Here is a 24,284-nt window from a genome sequence, read left to right as displayed (position 1 = left end):
TAAGTCCGATACAGAAGCATGGAACGTTCGATAGATATTAGGAAAATAGGTTTGAAACTGTAGTAACGTAGACGAGCCAGCACTGTACAGAACCAGCCGTTCACCCCTAGCCTAACAAATAGTACATTTTGTTCATAGCGCCACGATTTCTTAGTTGCCATGCGTTTGTTGGGCAGAGTCGCCTTTCTAATAACCACTGTGTTTCTGTGCTGCGTAATAATTATTCTGGTCATCACCAAGACAACCGAGTGAGTGTGAATTTTCCCTGCCTAACTTAATGTTAATATAACATGACTACCCTTTACAATACCGATGTTACCACAGTTATTGAACAGCATATGCGATATATTCTAAGACATGAATGTTACGTTTTTGTACTTGCTTGCAGGGAGGCCCAATACAGCCGAGCTATTAATTCACTTGTCTCCGACATTAGATTTCAACAGGCACGCAAGATTAACAATTCAAAACACGACATTCGGTAAGTGTATGTCAGGATTATTGATTCTATATAAACAAACGTGCTTGTTCAATCCCGTCAATACGACCAAACATGATGGATGTTGCAGTTCCGTGCATGTTTATCATTGTTAAGTTCCGGGAAATTCGGTAATGTTAGGATAGTGTATTGAAAACTGCAAGTCAGTTGCGCCTTGATACGAGCAGTTCTGTGGTGTGACAAAGCCCCAAATTTTGTTTACTGCAAACGTTATTCGGCCCATTTTCACTTATCCCCAACGCAATGGGAATTACATAGAAGGGTATATAAGCAGGGGTTTATTAAACACAAGATTTGTTAAAACACAATTTTACAATAACTTGCCCTTGAATGTTAAAATAAATAAACGACTTGCTTGCAGTCCCGGCGTCGGCTCTTAACAGTTTAAAACCGCAAGCAGTTGACGTTGACACGACTTACTTCCAGTTGATGATTTCCATTTCTCCCACTTCGTTCAACATAGTCACTGCTTTTTGCATAATTGTATATTTAAGTTATACGTGCAAATGCAGAGAATAACCTCAGAATGGTTTATTTGTTCAGTTTATTGTTTGGCACTAAACGACACCAAATTTTGATCAATTTCAAGGTGAAAGACTACATGAATTTTTTTCTCCAATACCTTTAAAAAGACTCAAACGCTTTGTAGCACTTTAAAATCTCCGTATTTTTTGCTCCAATGCACAAAGTTACTTAACCAAATAGATATTTTCAGGAACGAAAATCGGTTGCTGATACTAAACGAGGAACAAACAACATCCGCGATCAGTCTTTCGAAAACTTCGAAAAACACCCCTCAACGCCTAAACGATCCAGGTATATTTTAAACGGATCAATAAACTAACTTTTGCCATGTCAATGACACACAAAAACATGTCATAGTGCTACAAAATGAGTGGAGACTATCACGCATTTACTACATTTACTCTTATAATCTGTGTGTCTGTCGTGGTGTCCAATCAGTACGATGAGCATACAGAGCTCTACATCAGGGGTCCGCAAATGGTGGAACTAGCGATCCAAATTGGATATCGAAATAACATCGCTTGAAACGTTGGTTACAATAAACACTTTCGAAACTTAAGTGTCAGAAGAGCAAATTTCTATTAATTACTATGCCTGGCAGCAAAAAAAATAGCAGTATGCCAGTTATGCTGTGTTGAGATTGTCGTGAACAGAAATGATTGACAGTCGTGTCGCATATGCTCTTATTTGGGTCACGAGACATAACCAATATTTTTGTGAGCCCTGCTCACACCTCTTGCTTTGTCGATAAATATGTAGTGCAGTGATAACCGATCACCCGCTTGAATGTCATTTAGAAATACTTCGGCTGTCCCATAACAGTTAAATCGTGCTGGTATCTGATGAATTGTATCGAGATTTCGCAATACGTGAAACGATCTTCTCATTTCCTCGTACTCTGCTCCGCCAATATATGCTATGCACCAGATAACTATGCGGATTTTGTCTAAAATTCTCAACTGAGTTTCTATACATCTACATTTGAGTTTCCGGAATAAATAGTACTTAGTAACGGTATATAAGACCGTCACACCGAGGGGTATTTCCAAAGACAATTTTCATAATCTTCACTGGTGTTGATTTGTAGATAATGATTTATGATGACGTGTTCAGGCTAATGTTGATATATTTAAATAAAATATCCGGTTGAATACAATAGCATTTGTTTTAAATTGATTAGGTGGTTACCTAAATATATATAAAATCAACGATGTTTCGGGGTTCGGTAACCACTATATGTATTTATGTACAACAGATCATGTGCCGAACCATGACCACGAAGCTCTGACGCGAAAGATTTTCAACGGGGTCGTTGAGTTGTCCTACGCCATTGAAACTGAGATTTACAGTTTAAGTGGAACATCCTCGCGAGAAGAGGCGATTTCGCGACTACGTAACCAACAAAGGTCAGAAATTTGTCACCACATTTGCGTGGGTCTAATACAGCACCTTGTTCATCCTTATAGGTCGGTGCTGTTGGACGTGGAAGATTTGGCGAATCAGTTCGGCGGTTGGCGGGAAAAAGAATGGAATTCGCTGCAAGATTTGGTGCGACGGAGAATCGAATACGTGCAGGTTTAACCACGATATTTATTGCTCTCGATCAGCAAAAATATGTACAACCACACGCCCGACCGCCAGCGGTTTCCAAACGCAGCTGCAATTTGGTTTCATCTGGAGAACATAACGGTTCTGTAATTCGGACAGTGGAATTTAATCCAGGGCTGTGTTCAATGACATAAAAAAGTCTGGGCAACGTTTAAAGGAGACTCACCTATAGCATTATACTGCACACTGCACGCTATTATTGCTTATATCTTTTTTTTTGCTCATATAAATTGTCAAGAAATATTCGCCCAACAGACTGCAGTTTTATGATGTTTATGATCTCCACGTGCAGAATCCGAAGAATTGTTCGAGCGCCAAAAAGTTGATGTGCTCTTTCAAGCAAAGCTGTGGCTTCGGTTGTCAGTTGCACTACTTGTCCTACTGCTTCATGGTGGCGTACGGATTGCAGCGAACTCTGGTAATTGACCATGGCTCGTGGTCTTACGAGCCGAGGGGTTGGACGCACGTGTTTCTGCCGCCTAGCGAGAATTGCACTCGCTCCTTTACCACGCCGCGCAAATGGGGAGGTATGTAGCAATGTATGGCACTTTATATTCCCGCATATTTTTAAGTGAGACCCTATAAAACATACCTTGTGTTAAGGTACATTTGTCGATTCCTCGCCTACTTCTGAATACCAAATCAGGTGCAGAATCTATGTGTATTGACAAACTGTACATTGTTACAGGCGAATTCGACCCAACCAACGACGAGACTATCCTGGTAAACCCGATGCAATTTTCGACTTTGCCTGATTTTGTGCCCATCGCTATTCCTGAAGACTTGGCGCCGAGGTTGATGCGACTCCACGGAGCTCCATTCGTCTGGTGGATGGGTCAGTTTGTCCGTTACCTTCTTCGACCCCAACCTTGGCTGCAAAATTATCTGGTAGCCGCTGAAAAGGATTTGGAATTTCAGTCTCCGGTCGTCGGGTGAGCGATATAAGATGTGAAATCGATGTTCTCTATTCAGGACTAATGCAAAACAGTGTTGGAATGTTGTTATGGGCAGTGGTGTGTCAAGTTGTTCATACAGATGAAGGCTCTGATACTATACTAATGGTCATATGAAGCGTGGGAATTACGACTTACTAAGTATGCAATGTACAAGGTTTTTGCTAACACATGTTTTCAAACTGAATATCACTTGAGTATTTGAACAAGGATGTCAAAAGCGCAGGACCTCGATAAATTCAAAACATAGTCCGCGTGTTCCAATAATGTTAAAATCTATATGTTAAAGTTTGATCTAACAAAGGCGACCTTGTCTTTAAGGCTGTTTGAAGGATCTGTGTATGTACATTGTGTTTATTGAATTTGTAATTCAAGGACTTTCTTTTCATCAGACTTCGCATTACAACGCAACTGATGCATTAATACATCAACACATTTTAGAATCCACGTCCGTAGAACGGACAAAAGAAGCGAAGCAGCTTTCCACGGTATCGAAGAATACATGAAACACGTGGTTGAGTGGTTCGATAAATACGATATGCGTCTTTCGCGCGACAAAACCTCCAAGAAAGCCGTTCGCCGGGTCTACATTGCCACCGACGATCCCTCAGTGCTTCCCGCCGCCATGAAAAGGTAAGTTGGGTAGAGTTTAATAAAAAACGCCCTAAAAAACAGTGCACCTTTGTTGCGGTGCGAAAATATACTCTACAAACAAAAGCCATGCATTTGACATGTCAATGAGACTAATTAAACAGACACTTGGACCAACAGGCCCAAGCTTGCACCGAGGGGATATAGATGTAGATCCTTTTTTCGAAAACGTCCAGCGAGTTTTCCGAGTAATTGCTAAAGCTGTATGTTTTCCATCGTCGCTCAAAATTTTAAAAGAAGATTATGAACAGACAAATCGTTTGATAATAAAAGTACTAATCTTTCAGGTATCCTGAGTACACGTTCATAAGCGACACAAACATCAGCAAATCGGCGTCCTTGCATACTCGCTATTCCAACAATTCCCTTCGCGGTCTGCTGGTTGACGTTCATCTCCTGTCAAAATGCAGTTATGCTGTGTGCACCTTTTCCTCACAGGTAGGTTTATAAATTCTTAGTGAATGAGGGCGCTGGTGCAGTTATGCTTTGAATTAGTGAAAATAAACACCGGTCCCTTTTGTACATTATGCAAATTGAAGTAATGTAGAAATGTTTTGTTTACTAATTTAGAGTGGTGTTTTGCGGTAACGTGGTTCAAACCGATTATCTCATAAAGTTCTTCAAGATTAGGTTTAAACATAACTGCATCTGTCGTGAATAGTAGTAAATAAAAAAGCAGCTAAGACCGTGGAAACTTAGTGGGGGTTCATAGTTGTTAACGGTTCATTGTCCGCAAAGGAGGTCGCTCGCAAGTAGGCTGGTGTTTGTTTGCATTCTATCTTATGTGATATCGCCATTCAGGAAATGCCTTGAGATATGAGATCGTTTGTACTTCCATATACGGTGCATTGTAAAACCATTAACCATAAAGTCGTTGGGAAATTATTTCTGCATCAATGTTGGCCAAAATCGTTAAAACACACACATTTTTTCACGGACCAACAGATATGCCGACTAGTGTACGAACTGATGCAAACCCGTCGCCCAGACGCGTCCACGAACGCCCACTCCCTCGACGACGTTTACTTTTTTACTGGGATGACTCGAGGACGCCCCCACGTGGCAATATACGATCATAAAGCGCGTCCAGTAAGCGATGAAATCGATCTGCTAGTGGGCGATAAAGTGCAATATGCCGGCAACCACTGGGATGGATTTTCGAAGGGCAAAAACCTACGTACATTAAAAACAGGACTTTTTCCTTCCTACAAGGTTATGCGACAGATACCGCTTGCGAAATATCCAACATTTCCACGGACAGACGTCGATTCTTATTCCGACAGTTTATAGCGCAAATAATGCCTGGAAACAAGAGGAACTCTAAGCGTGAGTGCCTTAGCAAACGCCTTTTCCTTTCAAATTTGCACAGTTTAAGCCAAGCGCCAACAAAAAGTACAAATTGCTTCGTACGTAGTCGTTTAGTTTTGCCAATACTTTTCCGCCCTATGAAACAAAACGGCGTAAATAATATTCATCCAAAACAAGGCACGGCAAGTAAATATTTCAAGGATTATCTCTTATCATGGACACCACCAGTACAAATTCGTAGATTTGTATGTTGTGCCTCGTTTTGGACGTACACCGAGTGGCTGTTTTGCCTTTTAACCACATACTTTATTTCTATGCAGTTTCGATGTGTACTACGCATGCTTGCACCACCCCTTTTTAATACATATTTCCGTCTTTCTTCGTGACATGCCAACCTCAACAATGTTGCATGTAAACAGAAATCCCTCCAGCAGTCCAGTATCAATTTGTTTATTGCGGTTATCTTGCAATTCGACGGTAAAATAAGGCGAATTTTAGTTTCAACAAAGAAAACACATGAACACGGTATTGCAACGAAAACGCTATTCAAGCTGCTACGTCAGAGGTCGTTCCTTCCTCGCTTTTTTACTTCTACACTTCCCCGGAATCTTTTTTCACTAGGTGGCGCTCGACACCGCCAGCTTCTTCAGGTGATCCATGAAAACTTGCAAGCTGACGTCATCCGTCAACACCGCAGCCGATCCGTCCTGATAACAAAAATTAGTGTTGTTGGCTGTCAATGTCTGGTGCTCATGTTTAAACACGAGCAGATTATTATGTTGCAGTCACGTTGCGCTATACAGTGGTCCGGTGAAGATTTCCAAGAACATGTGACACTTTGTTTGCGAATGCAAATTTGTCAACCTCTGCTATTAAGTACTTTACCCGGATATGTAAGCATAGAATGTAACATTTATCATCAGAAACTTTTAAAACACCATTTGGAGAAATCATGGGGCCCGTTTCAGTCCACACAAAACACTTATATAACAATAATGCAGGTGTTATTAACCAGGTTTTCTGTTCCTGGGGGTGACTGGGTGTTCAATCAGCATGGTAATTATCATTAAGTTAAACTCATAAAAGCAGAAGAGCCATAACTCAGCTGCACACCATTTCGACCTGTAATGTCTTACCGCTTGCTATACATTACGGAAGCGGGTTCGACAACTAGTTGGTGATTTCAAAGGGGTGCTGACAAAACTTAAACAAACACTATCCTCATGCATTTCGTCGAAACCATCCAAGCCCAAATATTCTCGGCTCGCAGGTAGCAAGCGTGACCAACTTCACTTAACGATTATTTGTCACCAAACTCACCTGCTGTCCGCCAAACATCGTGTTGTTGTAAGTCTGTGAAGGGTTGACTTTGTGGAAGAGAAAACGCGCCTGGCTCCCTCCCTGCTGTGTTTCTATGTATCTACAAACAGAGTGCAAGCGTTTAGTTAAACGCAATCTGATCTAAAAACGCAGGTATTCGTTCGCAAACTTGTGCAAACTCCTAAAAATGACGATCTGCAGATGAATTAAATGTATCAGAATCCCTTCTTGTCTAGTTTAAAAAAAACATTGAAAAATGCGCATGACTTAAAAAAACCTTCCAGTGTTAATAGATCATGCTAATGGTGTGCAACCACAATTCAGGTAGTTACGTGACTGGACATCAGTACAACATCCGTAACTGGTGCAAGTCAAACCAACCTCGGAATGGGGAACCTCGTGGCGAGAATATCTTGAGCGTCGTCTACGGGAGCTTGCATCAATTGTCGGAAGTTTTCGTATTCCGGTTTGTCGTGATAACCGGCCTTCTTCCATTGGGCGATCGTCTGACAAATCAAACAACACATTTTGCACTTGCTCATGTAGTTACTGCAAATAGCGCAGTTTATTTATAGCACTATAAACAGGGCTAGTAAGCGCAACCGTTAAGTGGCGATAGAGAGCGTATGGATAACACGAAACCATTCTTTTCAATCAAACTGTCCAGCAATGTAGCACATCAGATAGTACGACAATACAGTTGGTGCTATGCTCCGTGTTGTGACGTAACACCCAAAAATAACTGTTTGATCAAAACTTGCATCACAACCTGGGGGCGACTGTTTGATCAAAACGGACGATTTGGGGTTAATGTCCGGTTTGTAAAAATAAAACTTCCAACCACAAAGATCGAAGTTTCAGATAGTTCGGCCGTGCGTCAATCAAATGGTTTAAAGAGCGAATTATTTATAGCTTGCAGGGGTAAGAGGAAGACAAAAATCAGAAAAAACAACATTTTTCGTTGCAAAACGGTTTACGTCACGCGGCTGTGGGTCGCGAAGACGGGGGCCATGAATTTTTTAACGGGATCACGACAGACTGTAACTAAGGGGCAACGAGATAATGATGTAATTTCCTCCAAATTTTCAAAGCGGTATTTTTTGTACGTAAAACACCATTGTGGTTTCATTTTACACAATTGGATTTTGAAGTTTCACAGTCATTATCAGTGGATCTAGTTGTTCATTTGAAAGCCGACTTACCTCCCCATGGAAGATGAGAACTTGGAAGAATGTGTCAAGCAGCAGGATCTTATCAGGTTGGATGCTGGTGCTGTCAAGCAGTACAGGCTGAAAAATAAAAACACACATCGTTTGAAGGTTTATAAAAAATTTTATTTCTCTTTGTTTCGAAAAGGTTCACAGTTCTTAACTAAAAGGTGCCAAAAACATGAATGTAAACGGGACCAAGTCCATTAACCCGTGCGTCGATTTTCAATCAAGGAGGTGGGGAGTGTTACGTGCGATTGGCGCTAAATATTTAATGGCAGATCTCGGTGGTTCGTAACAGTGCGACGCGCAGATTAATGATCAGCGAAGACGCGTCGCGAAGTAAGTCGTTCGCGCATTAAGAGGCCTCGCGGCGCACGCAGATAATGGAGAAAACGGCGAGTTTGTCCTAGACCGGGCGCACGCGCCTAGTTTTCCGGGTGAAATATGCATGAGCGCACAGCAAGTAATCAGGTGCGTGATCCCGCGCAGCGCTGATGACGTGTTTTGGAATTCAGGATGACAAGTTGAGAAGGACACGACACCTTATCGCTAATCCACGAAAACGACAACAAACCTTACGTTTACGTAGAGCAAGAAAACACGGCTTCGAAGAAAACACGGCAACGCCGCCGTCTGACCACGACATTAACAAAGCAAAAGTGGATATTACGGTTGTCGTATTTTTGCAATCTTGGTTGCTATGACCTATCTTACGGTTGACCGTATGTTTGAGACCTGAAGCTAAAAATCAAATGTATTAAGTGTTATGAAAGTTTTTGGTCAATATTCGCTGACTCCCATAGTTCACGGCAAAACAGGTTGTTAAGTTTGCAAGGAAAACGTGCTTTCGCGACTGCAACATACCTCTGGCGGGCCGTTGAAAGAGTAGCTGTATAAGACCGGTTGAATCATGATGAGGGAATTGGTGAGATCCTGCCGATCGAACTGGTAGCGGTAATAAGCCGTCTCGTCCGGGCTGTGGCCGAAAACTTGCAGGAAGCTGGACCGACGAAGGTGAAACATAAACTACCGGAAGAAAAATTGAAACAAAACATTTTATAGGTTCATAAAATCCGTTAGGGGGCGACATGCATGCAGCACCAGACACAGTTGGAAATTTCTATGAAGCACAACCGCCGTTAGGGGGCGACATTATTCGAAGTTTCGTTGACAGTTTGGGTCATTTATGTTGAAAAGCAAATTATTAAACGTGCAGCGAATTTAGCACTCCATACAGTTGTTAAATGGTACAAAGGTGTTACGTCTACTGCAATCGTATTCCAGTCGGCGGAGTTTCAAAGCTTTTAAATCTTACCTGAGGGTACAGCGAGAAGTTCTCAGCGAATCGGAAGGTTTCGGGGGCGTCCTTTTGGAAGTCGCCAAATTTCTGGCACTACGCAAAGAAAAGGTTGGGTCAGGCGGTTTGTTCTGAGTTTTAGTTGGGTTCGATTCGATAAATCAATGAAGGCAACAAAATGTGCCCGGAGTTCGTGTGACATCATAAGGGTGGGGGTCAAAGCGTTTCGTTTCAGTTTCAATCAATTAATAAGTGACTCGAATCGCTTTGCTTTCAACAACTGTTTGAGTGAAAACAATATGAAAAAAGCCGGATTATGCAATAAGCCATTACACAGTGTGTCTACACAGTGCTGCAACAATGATACATTAAGTATGCACTTTCACAACACCATATTGTCGCCTTAGTAAGCAGACAAGACAAGAATCTAGTAATCCAAGGACATGTTTTGATTCCAAGTGGGACTGACAACCGTGGAACTCCAATTATGGGAAAAACAACTTTGCGGCGTAATAATTTATTTATGGCCCAATCACGCACACCGCCGCCCTATTTCGAAAGTCGCGTTACACGAAGTACGACAAAATTTCAATGACGGCCTAGGGTTGATACGGCGCATTTATTGCCTCCCGTCTATCGCTTCACGTTAAAGCCAACATCCCGCCTGGGTTTAGACGTAAAGTCAATTTCAATAGCAAACCTAACAGCACTCGACGTACGTAAACGACATTAATCCAATGTACTTGTGAGCTAAGAGCTGCGTACATTTGTACGTTATTCAGGTGTTGGAAAATGAAGACCTACCAGTCTTATGAGCATGCGATCCAACCACCTCAGCACATCTTGGCCTTCGTCGTTCTGGGAGCGGTGAATTGCGAGGCGGGACATGAGGACGGCGGCCGCCTCCTGGTCAAACCCAGCTGCGATGTGAGCCTGCCCCGTGTTCGGGTCAGCCCAGCTGCGGAAAAATACATTTGCGTTTGTAAAAACAGTTCATTCTGATGCACAGGCCTGAATTGTGACTGGAGCAGGACAAGATCATGGCACTCCCGGTGCAACGAAATAAAAGTTATGACATGTCATATTGCGTGACTGTATTTTACGTTGTATAATTTATACTCATTTGCAGAATAGATTTTGAAACAATCCCAATGGATTTTTAGTTTTGGCGAACAACCACTAAGCACTTATTTGGCAAAACGACCGCCCCTGCTGAGCAAAAAATCAATCGATGCTGATTGGCAGGTTTGGTCGACTGCTTTAAAAAGTGCTAAAAGGCTCCTTAGGCAACAGAAACGCGTTTAAACATACTTGCGTGCGATGGTGGTGACGCGCACTCGCCGCTGGCCGCTCGAATGTACGTACTGTGTGATGAACTGCACCGTACCTCTCCCGCCCTGTGGTATGGGAGCGTTGTGCTGGGGACACAAATTAAGACAATTGGAAAATCGATGCAACCACTGGCAACTTGTCTCTGGCGGGCGTTGCAAATAGACTTGCGGACAGTGGAAAACTCTCATAGTTGCTCGTTACCTGACGAAACGAACGAGCGAACGCGGGTGACCGGTAGAAGGTCAATAGAAAAACAAATTAGCGGCATCTGATTGCGTAACGTTTTAAGTGAAAAAGGATGACTGTTTTCATCACACGTTAAGTGCTTGTTTGCCTTCAACGGCCAAGTATTGCTGCCCTAAGCAATATACTTCGATTGTTAGGTCATGTAAAACTACTGGCAATGTGTTTTTGAAACAGATATGTATATGTATATATTACGTATATTGTATATACACTAATTGCCCTGTATTAATTTTTGGAAAATACGCCATAACTTTAGAAAAGCAGTAATAAGTGGAACATGATTTATACCTGGTTGACAATTTCCAGGAAAACTGCGAGTGTGGTGGAGGGGTCAATCCCGCTCGCCTTCCACTGACTGGTTCCTCCGATCCCTATCTCCGTCTCCGACACACTTGCACTTCGCACGTTGAGCGACACACACGGGCCAATCACCCCGTTCACTTTGATTTCACGGGAAGTCTAAGATAAAAAAAATATTGGTACTTAGTGAAATGTCGGAACATCTAATGTCGCTGCAAGGCCCTAGGCCATCACAAAAATCATCAAAAATTTAATCAAGCAAACTTGAAACGCATTTTAATCGACTTTTCCTGTTCCTGAAGACTTTGAACCGCGGCGTCGATAACCGGATATATATGGCAATGACGTAGCCAAGCATAATGCTCATGTTGGATTTTTAGGTCTGCTGTGGGACAGCGCAATTTTTGATTTCGGGGTAATATTAGATGCTATACTATCGCAAACGCACAACCCACCGGCAACTCTTACACACATCGTTGAGGGTTTCACGTCAGTCTCTGAGCTAATTGAATAAACCTTGGAAGCTGCGTGGGCTCATTTTTGGCAATACGATAAATAAGTGATAGATATGTAATCCATCACTAATAGTGACTATGCGTCAGGACTAGGATATGTGCGTCAGACAGCAATTCAAAACCAATCGCCAAGACGATGTTAAATTATTTTTGTATGCACGTCAAGGAGTGCCGGGACAGTAGCACTGCACCCCACAAAACTTTAAACTTTGTTTAAGCGCATCAATGACGGATCAGATTATTTCCATTGAATCAGTTTCATTGCAAGGTACATCCTACACATAACAGAAAACAATGTTTTTTTGTCATTTGGAAAACATACTGTATACGATGATACTTATATTTTAATGTAGGCTGAAGTTTAAACTTGTGGGAACTAACTTGATTGTAACTGTCCCAACCCAGTGCAACCATATCACGATAACAAACATAGTTATGTAATTTTCAAGGGGATATTTATTGGAAATTTCAATAAAAAATGCCTCACCTTGATTTCCAATGTGGCGTTAAAAGCCATGTTAAATTCGCCTTTGGAATCCTTGGAAAAAACTTTCTGGAAGGTTTGCTTGAAAAGCGAAGTGTTAAAAGAATCTCCCATCACCATAAGACCCCTGCAATTAAACGCACCTGGGATTAAATTCCTGATGAATTTGTCTATCGTGGAAGGACTTGTTTGTAAATCCCTCAAATCTCCGTTAAGGCGATTAGAGTTCATCAAAATCCGCAAGATAAAGTTATCAAGGCTGCAAACCTCGTCACTTATTTAGGATCGTTCTATTTCGAATAAAACCATTTGCCCGGAGTTTAATTTAAGAGGGAACTCATCACGTTAGGCGATTTTAGGACAATAGGGAAACACAAGTTGCTTCGACACTTAAGGCGCATTACGCTTAGTTTAATAATGCCACAACTCCATGATTATTAGTGTTCATTATTTTGAGCGGTTATTATTACTTAAGATAAGTTTCAAATAATGAGCAAACATTAGCTGAAGCTAAAGACACGCGTAAGTTCCATTAAAAACAGTCAAAAGTTTCTTTAAAACATTGAAGAGAATTTTGTCTTTACCCAGTAAGATTGGTGCAGCATTTCATCTCATGTAGACCGCTCTGGTCGAGAGCACACGCATATATGTCGATGGTATGTCCGTTGTTTGCCGCGCGGGTTGAGAGCGATTCGTAGTGCTGCGTAAAGAACACGTACATGTCAGCGTGAGGGTGAGAGTATACGTGTCCACACCTCACAAATGAACCCGGATTTCGGGACATTTTACAGCGCACTTCCCAATGTACTTTGGATTGAAAGGAAATACATAGCGACAAAATGTGTTTACCTTAGACAACTAATGGTGGGTATTGCGCTACGAGAAAACAACACTGACATGAAACATTTCGTTGGGTGAAATTTCACAATTACATTGAAGTAAATTGTGCTAAAAGTCTTTTATTGTGCACATTCTATCAACACATTCAAACAATGCAGCTAATCGCGTATCCTTAATCTAATACAGTGATTTTCAACCGGTGTTCCGTGAAATGTCGGCAGGTGTTACGCGAGAAATTTATTAGTTTCACTGATGTTCCGTGGAACACGGGTCGGAAATCACTTGTTTATCGCAAAAGGGCGTAAATAGTTTTATGAAAGTAATCATCCACTATCACCAGTTTAAATGTTCCATCGTGAATTGCTTTGTTTAATGTTGTGTAACAATAAGACTCGTTTTGTTATTATAAGATTGTAATTGCGTGAGCCTGTTGCTGGTTAAGTACAATGCCGCAGTACTTCCAACATTATGGTGTTCCGCAAGATTATTTTAATAAAAAAAGTGTTCCGTGGCTCAAAAAGGTTGAAAAATAATGATCTAACAATTGGTAAAGTAACTTTATATCAGGTTCACATTTGAAATCAGGTCAGGAAACACAAATTTAGAACTCCCGTGTGGCCTTATGTCAAATGAATTAGTTAACTAGGATTCTTTATCAATGGTTAACTAATATTGCCCGAAAGCTCCTGTATATCATTCAACCTTAAGATGGGTGTATCCAGGTTGTGGAAGTTGTAGGTAATTCATTACACATCACACTTTACCTTTACAGCCTTTTTAGTGTACTTGTTGTTGTCCTTCTCGATATCGTACCACGATCGGATCGTGTTCTCCAAGCTATCGTCGATGATCATACCAGGACCTTGTGTGCAGGGACCACCCATAAACAACATAACACGCGACGGGATATTGGGAAAGGCGCACTGCCAAAAAACAAGCATTATATCATTGAGAGGTTCAAGAAACTGACGCCTTAAAAACGACAGCAAATCTATTTCTCCGAACCGTTGCTTGAGCCAGCAGTGGCTCAAGATCCAATGCTGAACCAACGCTATACGGATGTATATTATATTAACATAATGTTTGGGTGTGCATACCTCCAACAGACCAACGGCAATTGACAGTGCAGTGCCTACGGAGCGAAGAGGACGCTTGCCCTGGCTCACAGGCCATGGATCCCGTTGAAGCTCACCCAGTAGATCGGTCACAAACATATCGCATTTATGCAGTGGCTGCAGGAACCTACACAAAGCAGGGTAGTCATAAAGTGGTGGTTGTGACAGATGGGTGTGAACAAATTAAACTTTATTTTGCTGTATGTTTTACCTGTTTGCTGGCAAATTTGCAGTATTGGTTTGTCCTGGCTGGCCACCACCTGCTACTTTGTTGAGTCCAAGCATTTCCTGAAGTGAACGTTGTTTTATTGTTTACCCGTGACAACATATACCAAATTAAATATTAAACAGAGAGGAAACCATTAAAACCATCATGTCTCAATTAAAATATTATCATTCATTTGACTATATTATTTGGGGCTTCATGTTGTATGATTCATATATAAACACCAAACAGTTTATCACGAAATTGGTCAAACTATGGAGATGGAACCAACACATGATGAACCTATATCTATTTACCTGTATCTGTTTTGCAGCTAGATCTTTTGTTCCTCGAAAAACATAAGATTTGGAAATGCCATCTGTGCCCAATTCATGAACTTGCACCATTTTGCCATAAGTTATCAGACCCACCATCGCATTGTTGGGCAGAAGACTGAGAGACATTTGAAGCGACTCCTTCATAGCCTAAAAAATTAGATACATTTTAGCTTCAATAGAAAGCTTAATTGGATGTGGGCCGATTCTGCCAATCATGCCATTGCATGAAATATTACTGCTTAACTGGATACTAGAGGAAACTAAATAGGGACCTATAGCATGATTTACACCGTGTAAAACAATCCTATATAAGTGTCAAGATTTTTGAACTAATGAACTTTAAAAATGTTTAAACCATTTCCACTAGAGTTTGTTACTTAATAAAGCAAAAATCACCAACCTGCAAGTCTTCATCATCCATGCAAGTGTCCAAAACAAAAAGAAAAACTGGACCTATTGTTGGTTGAGATGGTAGTTGGTATTCAAGTGTTGTAAACTGTGGGATTAGCTCAGCTGGTTGATGACTCTCAGTTATAGCAGCATAACTGGCCGGAAACTATAAAAATGATGTTATACCAAAAGAGAAGATTGGAAAACAGTTTAATGTGTATATATTGCTTACTGGGTTGCGTTGATAGCAAAAGTTGCATGTCCAAATCTTGCTTCGGTAATCCACTTGACTGCAAAAAATATCAGCCTTGTGACATCAAGGTAAACAAAAAACAAACGAAACAAACTACAACTTGAATCTGAAGTATGTGTGTTGTCTATGTAGGGGGCATTTTATTTGTGTTCTAAACAGCTTGTTCAAACAACCTTCTATTAAATCTAAAAAATTTGTCACATACAAGAGGATGGCCAATTTAAAGAAATACATTTAGTATGAATAGAACCACTACATTAAAAAACAGAAGTTTTTATATGTACTAAATCCACTATTCTGTAATTCACATGAAAATAGTGACAAATGGTAGAACGCTTTTATAAAACTGACAGTGGCAAGAAATACTCACCACAAAGGGTTCAGAACTGCCCTGCATGTATGTCTGGTGCAAAGAATTGGCTCATATTGGATTGGAGGCATGTCAACTCTTTCCTTTAATGGTGTGAACAGGCATGATAAGGGGACAACCATTCTTGTGGCTTCCAGTCTTGATGAAGGCCATACATTCCAGCTAAGTCGAATTCCATCGCGCTCCTCATTTTGAAGGATGTACTCTTGGTACGTTGTCATGGCAAACTTTTAAGAAAAACTCCTACCCAATTATTTTCCAGGTAACTGAAAACGGGTTAAAACAACCAAAATTACTCACAGAGTAGAAGTCGATCAGCATTAGTGCGATTTTTAATTTCGTATATTAATGCATGAGCTAATTTTTATTCCACGGATTGTATGTAAATTTTTGCAAAAGTGAGTGGAGGACACTTTTCCAATCTGATATTCAAATAGGGTTAAAAGTATGGATATCCACAAGTCAGCCCAGCAACATTAAATAAGTTTTTGGAAGACAATATATACCGCAATACCGGTAGCAAGCCAGACAAACTCCACAGGAAAACAAATCATTTTAAAATTTCTTATTTGGGCTCACGCCAGATGAACTACAGAAAAATTAACGATTACACTAAAATTTGTTTTTCTCGATGCAAAACAACCAATAAGACGCATAATTTTTATGGGAATTTGCCTGATTTGGTTCTGTGAGAACAATACCAACAGAACAGTACATTTGACTACAGTTAACTAAAAAGTTGCAATACAAGGTAAAACTAATAAATTATTAAGTAATATTAGCTCCACTAATAACAATTAACAGTAACTTTAGGTCAAAATATCAAACAAATAGTAAGCCAGCTTATGTTTATGAAATTTGCCAAGAGAAGGGGAAAGCCAAAAAGCTAACCTTGCATTAGCGAGCGGTATTGTTACGAACAAAAGATTAAAAATACGGTTTACCGGTAATTGGTGTATAGTTTACACGTTTTATTAGATACAGGGCAAGATAAAAGAATTGTAATGATGAATTGCAGTAATGTAATTGAGAATAAATTAATTTATTTTTGCGTGCAATAAAATAAATTCTAACGTATTCAGATGTCTCATCCACTTAAAAGTTTTACGTCATCACTCATTGAGAGACACGTCGCAACACCATAGAAATAATAATTGTTTTAGTTGGATTGTAAAAACTCATAAGATCAATTTCTCATGCAAACAACACACTTTATGTTAATAGTATTGTATTCCTTACTTACATTCTGTACGAAATTGTGTTAGTTTAGTTCGTTACACGGAATCTAAACCTTGACGTAAATCAATGCAGATTTTTCAGCTTTCTTTTCGACGCCTTCCTTATAGTATAAATCAATATTTAAACTGAAGTGTTGTTAACAGGTACATTATATCGTTAAGTTTTTATTTTTATATTTGTAAAGGTTAAGAGTTAAGTCGGTGAGGAAATTATACCTCAGGTATTTAGTACCGTAACCCGATGCGATTTGTATCAAAATCAGTTTCAAGATAACAAACGAAGCTTTGCTTTGATAGGGCTTGATGCTATGATATATCTTTCAGTGTTCTAAAGCCGGACCGGCGTGCAACTGACAATCATTATGACGCCAATGCGTACTTCCTATGATCATTTTCTTGCTACCTGATAAGGGCAGATACCCCAGGGTGAGAGGAGGGCGTGGGGGCACAGGGAACTACTCCCCATGAATAATTTGGTTGGTGTTGACATATTATAATTTTGTCCCTCCAATAATCCATAATTTTTAATGTTCGGTGTTTTAACTCCCTCGAATTGTAAAAATCGCCTTTTTCGGAACATTAAATTCTTTGAAAGAAACGTGTTCATAGCTCATCGTTCGCCTTTCTGTAAAGGTTCATGTATCCTTTTTGTCACAGGATGACCTCACAGTTGTCCATTATTTTTACATTATAGTTAGTTTTCTGGACAATTAAACACTTACGAAACAAGACATTATTTGAAAAACTAGAACATTTTTTCTTTATTTCATGATTGTTCCCCCAATAATATACACGGATCTCCGCCACTGCACTATTTCCCACTTCCCCTTTTTGCTGATTCATCACGCTTGAGCATGGGGTTAATTTCGACAAAAGGATGGGGCAATCAAAACAACATAGGCAAATTTTAACACTTAGTCTAAAGCAACAACGAAAAATAGTTTTGTAGTTATCTCCAAGGTACGGCCATTAACTTAAACAGTTGCGAAAGATCTTTATTTAGAAGCGTTAATAACTGTCCCTTATGACTTGATGCGCAAACAAGTTGGCTAATGAATGCTTTTTTTGTTATTGTCGGTGGCTTACAGCTGTGACACGCTTTGCTGCAACAGAAATAAATGTCTTGACGCTGGCCACGCTCGGTTGTGTATCGATTGCCATTGTTTCGGAACAAAACTTCGCTAGAAGAAGGCTGTTCTCGTTATCAATCGACTGCCGCATCAGCTTCGACTAATTGGCAAAATATGAGCGAGAGAGTCGTCAGGTGCCCAGGGCTTGTTAATTGCGCCCGGAGTGGTCCCGAGACAGCCCAGCCGAATTTAAGCTAGGAACCGCGCTGTTTTGTTCATGAAGCAGTTATAAGTTGGAAATGCTGGTATTTACAGCGAAGAGAAATTGCTAACTTAGTTAGAGTGACGTAGGAGCAAAGCACACGGAAGTAAGCGACAGGCGCCAGTACTGTTTAGCAATATACATCATAGGGGTCGGTAGCAAGAATCCTACAACAAAATGTCAAATGACGGCACATTTCCTGTATTATCTCATTATAGTGATAAATAAATGCAATAGCTCGAAAATATTTAAGCTAGTGAATTTCCTTTTGTCCGGAAGATATGAGGAGGAAGATTTCTTTTAGAATTTTTAAGCGAGGAAATATATTAGCTAGACGTTTTGCATAACTTCTCCCAACAGGTACAAAGCTGCTATTGATTGCATCGACCCCGAAGTGGCATCCCGTTCCTTAAACTGTCTTGTCGTTGCCGTGCCAGACTCGATGTTCAGTCCGCACGCGAGGTGGCAAGCTCCATCACTCGTCAAGCATTCTACTTAGTTCTTTGCGTAAGCAAGCAATAGCGACACTCGTTTTCGCTTGAATTTAACCGCCACCACTCAATTTCCGCGCCAGGTGCTGTATGCGGACAGAGATTTTAAACAGAAAACAGAAACTAGTCTATGAAAGGGCGAGACTTGCAGAACAGATAACGTTGAAATTGGAGCGTTTTTTGTCGCAACTCAATCGCTTGCTAAATTAATAGCAGTAAGTTATAAATGTTTAAACAGGTTCTTTGTTGTTTTAACACCACAATCGTGTTTTTTTTGTTCTTTATCTAAAAAAAAATTTTCACTTTATTCAAATTCACCAAAGCTTTTGCTTTTTTAGTGTACAGCCAATTACCTCGGTCGCAAAGTGGATCTACTTGTTTTATTTGAAAAAAAAATGCAAAGATACTAGATTTCACGTTTCGTGACAAAACGTTAAACCCGCTAACACCAAAAATTGAGCCAGGTTTAAACAAACGTTCTTCGGAACATTCAAGATGCCAGTAAGCAACTTTACCCGCGTTTTCTGGCAAGGAAATCTTCAGCAAGCGAGTAACTGCACCGACGCTGGCGCTGACACGACCGGAACAGTTTCCATTGTTTTTATCTGCATCTTCTCCGGCCTGGCAAGCCTCTTAACGATTGGAGGCAACTTGTTGGTCATCCTTTCGTTCGCCATCAACCGTTCGTTGCGGATCCTCAACAACTACTTAATCCTGAGCCTGGCGGCAGCGGATCTTCTTGTTGGCGCCGTTTCCATAAACCTCTTTACAATTTATATCGTGCAGAATGGTTGGTACTTGGGGAACGCATTGTGCGATTTGTGGTTGGCGCTCGACTACACGGCCAGCAACGCATCGGTGATGAATCTGCTGATCATATGCTTCGATAGGTAAAACCGGATATTTGTACGTTTCTGCGATTAAGCTTATAGAAAGGGTCATTGCAATCAAGAAGCCTTATTGTTAGCGCACCGCGTTTCGCTATAAGTCGTGCGTTGGCTAAAATATTCATAAGTCCCCAGACGATTTGTTTTGCTCGTAATTTCTTGCTTGGCTCGCAGAGCCGATTCGTTGTTTGTCTGGCGAAATTGAGCCGTACTTTATAAGCTATTAAAGAAGAATGTGTGTGTCATTGGTAACAATATCAGGGGGTGGTTTGGGCAATAAAACAGGCGACTGGAGTTTAACCAAGATATTTGTTACTTCGTTTCTCGTGGTTCCGATTTGCGTGTCGCTAAATTATTTATGACTTGTTCGATCATCGCCCGAGCAACCGTTGATTAAATGCAGAAATGAAGTTTTCACACCGTGAAGTCGATCCTTGTTTGGGTAAATTGACCGCAAAATTGTCTTGTTACAAAAGCATTTCATGCTGCTCAAGTCGCCAGACCGAATGAAATCGTTTTCGACAATCCCAATGGTTAAGAGATTCATTCCCAGAACTCTATGCAGAACTTCAGCGTTAATTGGGGATCAGACCGTATTGTTGCTATCTATACATAAGCTTCTTCTGCCATTATTTACGGGTTCAATGATCGCCACACTTAAATTTGATTTTGCCAGTGAATGGTGTATCCCAAACTAGTTTATTGACCTTCAATGTTCCCCTCCAGAAACAAAATGTGCTGATGTGGTATTCCGGATTAGTTACACTCTGGCGATAATCATCATGGAAAAAACGCCCCGCTTAAATCTTGATGGTCCTTGCCAATAAGAAAATCGTTTAAATGTCGTACATGACACTGCGTTCTTTGCACTCGTGTGCCGGAGAATGATAGCTTTCGAAATCAATACAAGTCATCTGCAACCTTTAGCGCACCGGCACTTGCACTTTCTGCTTGCATGAGGGCAAGTGCGTCTAAACGGTATTTACGCGTCCGATGGTGGAGATTATGTCACCTGGAAAGGCGTTGGTGTGACTGAATCTCCCCCCTGTCGCCTCGTGTTAAGCACACATGGGGAATGCCGCGGTGTAGCGATGACGACAACTGAAACTCACAACAAAACGCAAGACCAGTAAACACGACCCGCCTCATTGCTGCGACTTGCGCAACATACATAAAAATTAAAAAAAGAAACAGCATTCCTACAAAGACAGTAAAAATTTAAGTAATTTAAAGATTACACTGCACACTGTTATTACACAACGAACGAAAAACCCGCATATTTGACAGAAGCTTGCAAATTGTTGTGGCAGATATTACTCCGTGACAAAGCCGGTGGAATACCGTAACACCCGCACGCCAAAACGCTTCATCACGGCCATCGCCGGAGCGTGGACAATCTCTTTCATCCTCTGGGCCCCCTGGATACTTTTCTGGCAATATATATTTGGAAAGAGAACGGTGCCAAACGTACGTATGCCCAACTTTGTGGAAAACAAACATTAATGTTTAATTTTTATTTACTTGCAAATTAGAAAGTGCTTATACCCAAAACTATCACAAATATTTTATGTTCGAACACCTTGATTTCATTTTAAATGAGTGAAAGCGTAATATTATTTTTTCCACAGAAAAAAAACTTAATAAAAACAGTTCCATTTGTTTCGTCACATTTGTGTTTAAAAATCACTGCATATAGTCGTATGAGGTTTAATTTCTTTTCTCATTCGCACCCACATGGTTTGCGAGGCTGTGACCTTTGATATTAATACAAATGTGTTTGACTGGATCGATCGAAGTCATTATGGTAATCAACGTAAGGCCTTGCCCATATGACGAAACGTCAACTTCGTTTCCCTATTTTTTGCAGAATCAGTGCTACGTACAGTTCATTAAGGACAGCAAGACGATGACCGTGGTGACAGCAGTTGCTGCTTTTTATCTACCGGCCGCGGTCATGTGCTATCTGTACTGGAAAGTCTACTTGGGCATCCGCAACAGGCGAAAGTGAGGCCCTAACTTGATTATGCGCCATTTCCAATCCGATTTAAGACTTATTTAATCACGCCTAAATTTAATTCCAAGGAAGGGACAGCAGCTCGTGGCTTTTATTAAAAGCGCCGCTTAAATCATGACGACAAGAATTGTGTGTTATTGTGTTTACTGTTTACAGCAGTGGTAACGGGGAACGGTCTCTCCTTTTATGATGACATTTACTCAACTAAAGGGTATAAAATTACTGCCACATTCCGTCACATACATTGAACTCGTAGCTGTACTTGTTAATGTTAATGTGAAAGAATCGATAGCAGGCAGACATTGTTTATTAAACCTGCGTAGCAGTGCGTGAGCAACATTCAACGAAGACAGGGCCCATTGCCTTCCACACATTCCCCATCACATTAAATAATTCTTAAACAGTTGAAGATTTGTATCTCCGTATACTTCTTTGGTTTGTTGGCGAGAAAACAATTTGAACATGACACGTTGTCTTGTAAACAGAAAACTTCTTGGAATGAAGGAAATTCGGTCTCCCAAGGAAAACCCGACTGCTATTTCAAACAGTGAGGACATAGAAGGCACCAGCAGTTCCGACTGTCACCACGAGAAAGCAAATAAACCGAAAAGAGCGGATGCCCGTGGCATGAACTGTTGCCAAATGGTTTGGAGCGCGCTAATTTGCTGCTTGTCGTCGATGAGAAATCGTTCGGACGAGAAAAGTAATAAGTGGGCTCTTCACAAGGCGATGGTCCCCAGTGGCGAAAATAATGAAGTTAAATCGCCCGAGGAGAAAACCTCCTCCTCATCACGCGAACAACAACATGACGACGGAAGCCAGAGTCGCCCGCTTGATTTCAAGCTGGTTGGCGCCAGCGGCGACGAACAGCACCAGCTTAAAAACGATTTACCCCAATCTGCGATGGCGGAGACGCATGGCAACATATCAAGTAAGGCTGGAAACCAGCAAGACCCGACAAGTGATCCAGTTGGCGATCCCGCGAAAAAGAAGGCTGTAGAAATTTCAATACCAACGTTAGCCGTAAAGGACGCCGTGGACATACAAGAAAACAATCGTATCGAAACAGAAGCTAGTATAGGCGACAAACCTAACAATGAACAAGATAAAACTGTTCCGTCGTCACCACAACATCATTGCAACCGCATCGTGGCTGTGATGCGACACGGATACTTCCAGGAACAAGTGGTTGGTCCGGGGACGGTGGAGAACCGACAATGCGAAGCGGAGGCCGACGTGGTGGTGGAATCCACCCATCTTGGCGCTCTGTCTTCGAAACGTTACCGAAGGTCGTCTTCAAAGAGGCGTCTGCTACCTACTATACCGACCGAACCGTCTTCAATTGCTCCCATGCTTGAACACATGGCGAAGGAAAGGGAATACCGCGAAAAGGAGAGACAAGAAATGCATTGTGACAGGTAAAGTATAATTGTTATTTTAGAATGTAAAATGGCGTATGTTTGATTGCCCGCATTACTATATTTGTTGCATGGTAGTTTGATTTTTATGCTGTCATCGTACGAGAATGTAAATTACCTTTGATTCTCACTCGTTTTTTTACAAAAATTAGACTCATTAGTTAACTGATTTGTGGTTATTTCAATTTTAAATTGTAGTATTCCCCACCCGGCGCACAGCACCGGAGTCGCCTCTAATGAATCCCCCGATACCAACGGAAAATTGCAAAGCAATCAACCGGAGATCTCAGGTAATAACCTCGCCAAATTGGAAGATGGCAAACCTGCCCACGAAACCTTAGCAGCGCAAAAATTACCCAAGCAACTCTCAAAAGCGGAAGGCAGTGATGATCGGTTTGATCAACCGCGGTGCGAAATGTCACGTTCACCGCAGCAAAAGCAGGAAACTTCGCCTTGCAAAGCGGCCGGCAAGACAAGTGAAGCAAAGGAGGGATCAAAACGCAACAAGCTCGTGAAATGGTTGCAGAAGGAAGCTTTCCCGGGCTTCGGTGGTCGGAAAAAAGGTGGCGGAAGTGGCATCACCAAAGCCGCCGAAAAACTAAAGAACCAGATGGTGCGCAAAAAACTACAGGCGCTCAAAAAGGAAACGAAACTTGCACGCCTCCTAGCGTCCATTCTGGCTGCTTTTATTATCCTCTGGTTGCCGTACAACATAATGGTGATCGTTGAGGCATTCTGCGGCACCAGCGACGCCACTTGCATTCCGGACGTAGCGTGGAACGTCGGGTATTGGTTGTGTTATCTGAACAGCACATTAAACCCTGTATGTTACGCGTTCTGTAACAAAACCTTCCGCAACACGTTCAAGTACATTCTGACGCTGCAATGGATGGGACCCAACCAAAGGAGGGTGCCTTTGTGAAACTTATGCTGTACTCGTGTGTTACAATTTGAATTATATTGCGATCGTCTAATAAAGTTTCAAGCACACCCGTCTTTTTTTAAATATATTGTTTCAAAAGGCAAATAAGTTGCTAATTTCGAGCTAGGACACAAAACTCACCTTAAATCGATTAATGCTATGTATGCTTCGCATTTACTCACAACGAGGGTAAAACAAACATTATCTAACTACAACGCGAGT

At 41.2% G+C, this 24,284-nt stretch overlaps 3 protein-coding genes across 3 annotated transcripts; 2 read left to right on the top strand and 1 right to left on the bottom strand.

The window, feature by feature from the left end:
* On the top strand, positions 1-5,796 carry LOC145889276 (alpha-(1,6)-fucosyltransferase-like). The gene is made up of 10 exons (XM_082980209.1): positions 1-248; positions 389-481; positions 1,215-1,315; positions 2,280-2,430; positions 2,491-2,599; positions 2,925-3,159; positions 3,321-3,564; positions 4,027-4,218; positions 4,524-4,674; positions 5,182-5,796. Exons 1-10 carry the CDS (start codon positions 160-162, stop codon positions 5,524-5,526), a joined length of 1,710 nt encoding a protein of 569 aa, XP_082836335.1. The 5' UTR covers positions 1-159; the 3' UTR covers positions 5,527-5,796.
* Positions 5,797-5,978: 182 nt separating this feature from the next.
* LOC145890398 (protein transport protein Sec23A-like) lies at positions 5,979-16,022 on the bottom strand. The gene is made up of 18 exons (XM_082981387.1): positions 15,761-16,022; positions 15,370-15,427; positions 15,148-15,303; positions 14,727-14,894; positions 14,416-14,492; positions 14,187-14,331; positions 13,854-14,012; positions 12,834-12,949; positions 12,253-12,376; positions 11,239-11,409; positions 10,684-10,790; positions 10,177-10,330; positions 9,391-9,468; positions 8,940-9,101; positions 8,067-8,153; positions 7,246-7,370; positions 6,865-6,964; positions 5,979-6,251 (listed from the first exon to the last, which is right to left on the bottom strand). Exons 1-18 carry the CDS (start codon positions 15,979-15,981, stop codon positions 6,162-6,164), a joined length of 2,298 nt encoding a protein of 765 aa, XP_082837513.1. The 5' UTR covers positions 15,982-16,022; the 3' UTR covers positions 5,979-6,161.
* A 3,294-nt stretch (positions 16,023-19,316) lies between these two features.
* On the top strand, positions 19,317-24,062 carry LOC145890056 (muscarinic acetylcholine receptor M3-like). The gene is made up of 5 exons (XM_082981097.1): positions 19,317-19,711; positions 21,019-21,175; positions 21,576-21,712; positions 22,208-23,140; positions 23,339-24,062. The coding sequence occupies exons 1-5, from the start codon at positions 19,317-19,319 to the stop codon at positions 24,060-24,062; spliced, it is 2,346 nt and encodes a 781-aa protein (XP_082837223.1).
* Positions 24,063-24,284: the final 222 nt, after the last annotated feature.

Source organism: Ascidia mentula, chromosome 2 (assembly GCF_947561715.1).
Source record: "Ascidia mentula chromosome 2, kaAscMent1.1, whole genome shotgun sequence".
Taxonomy (NCBI): domain Eukaryota; kingdom Metazoa; phylum Chordata; class Ascidiacea; order Phlebobranchia; family Ascidiidae; genus Ascidia; species Ascidia mentula.
The sequence above is the reverse complement of the archived record's forward strand: the minus strand, read 5'-3'. Positions and strand labels throughout refer to the sequence as shown.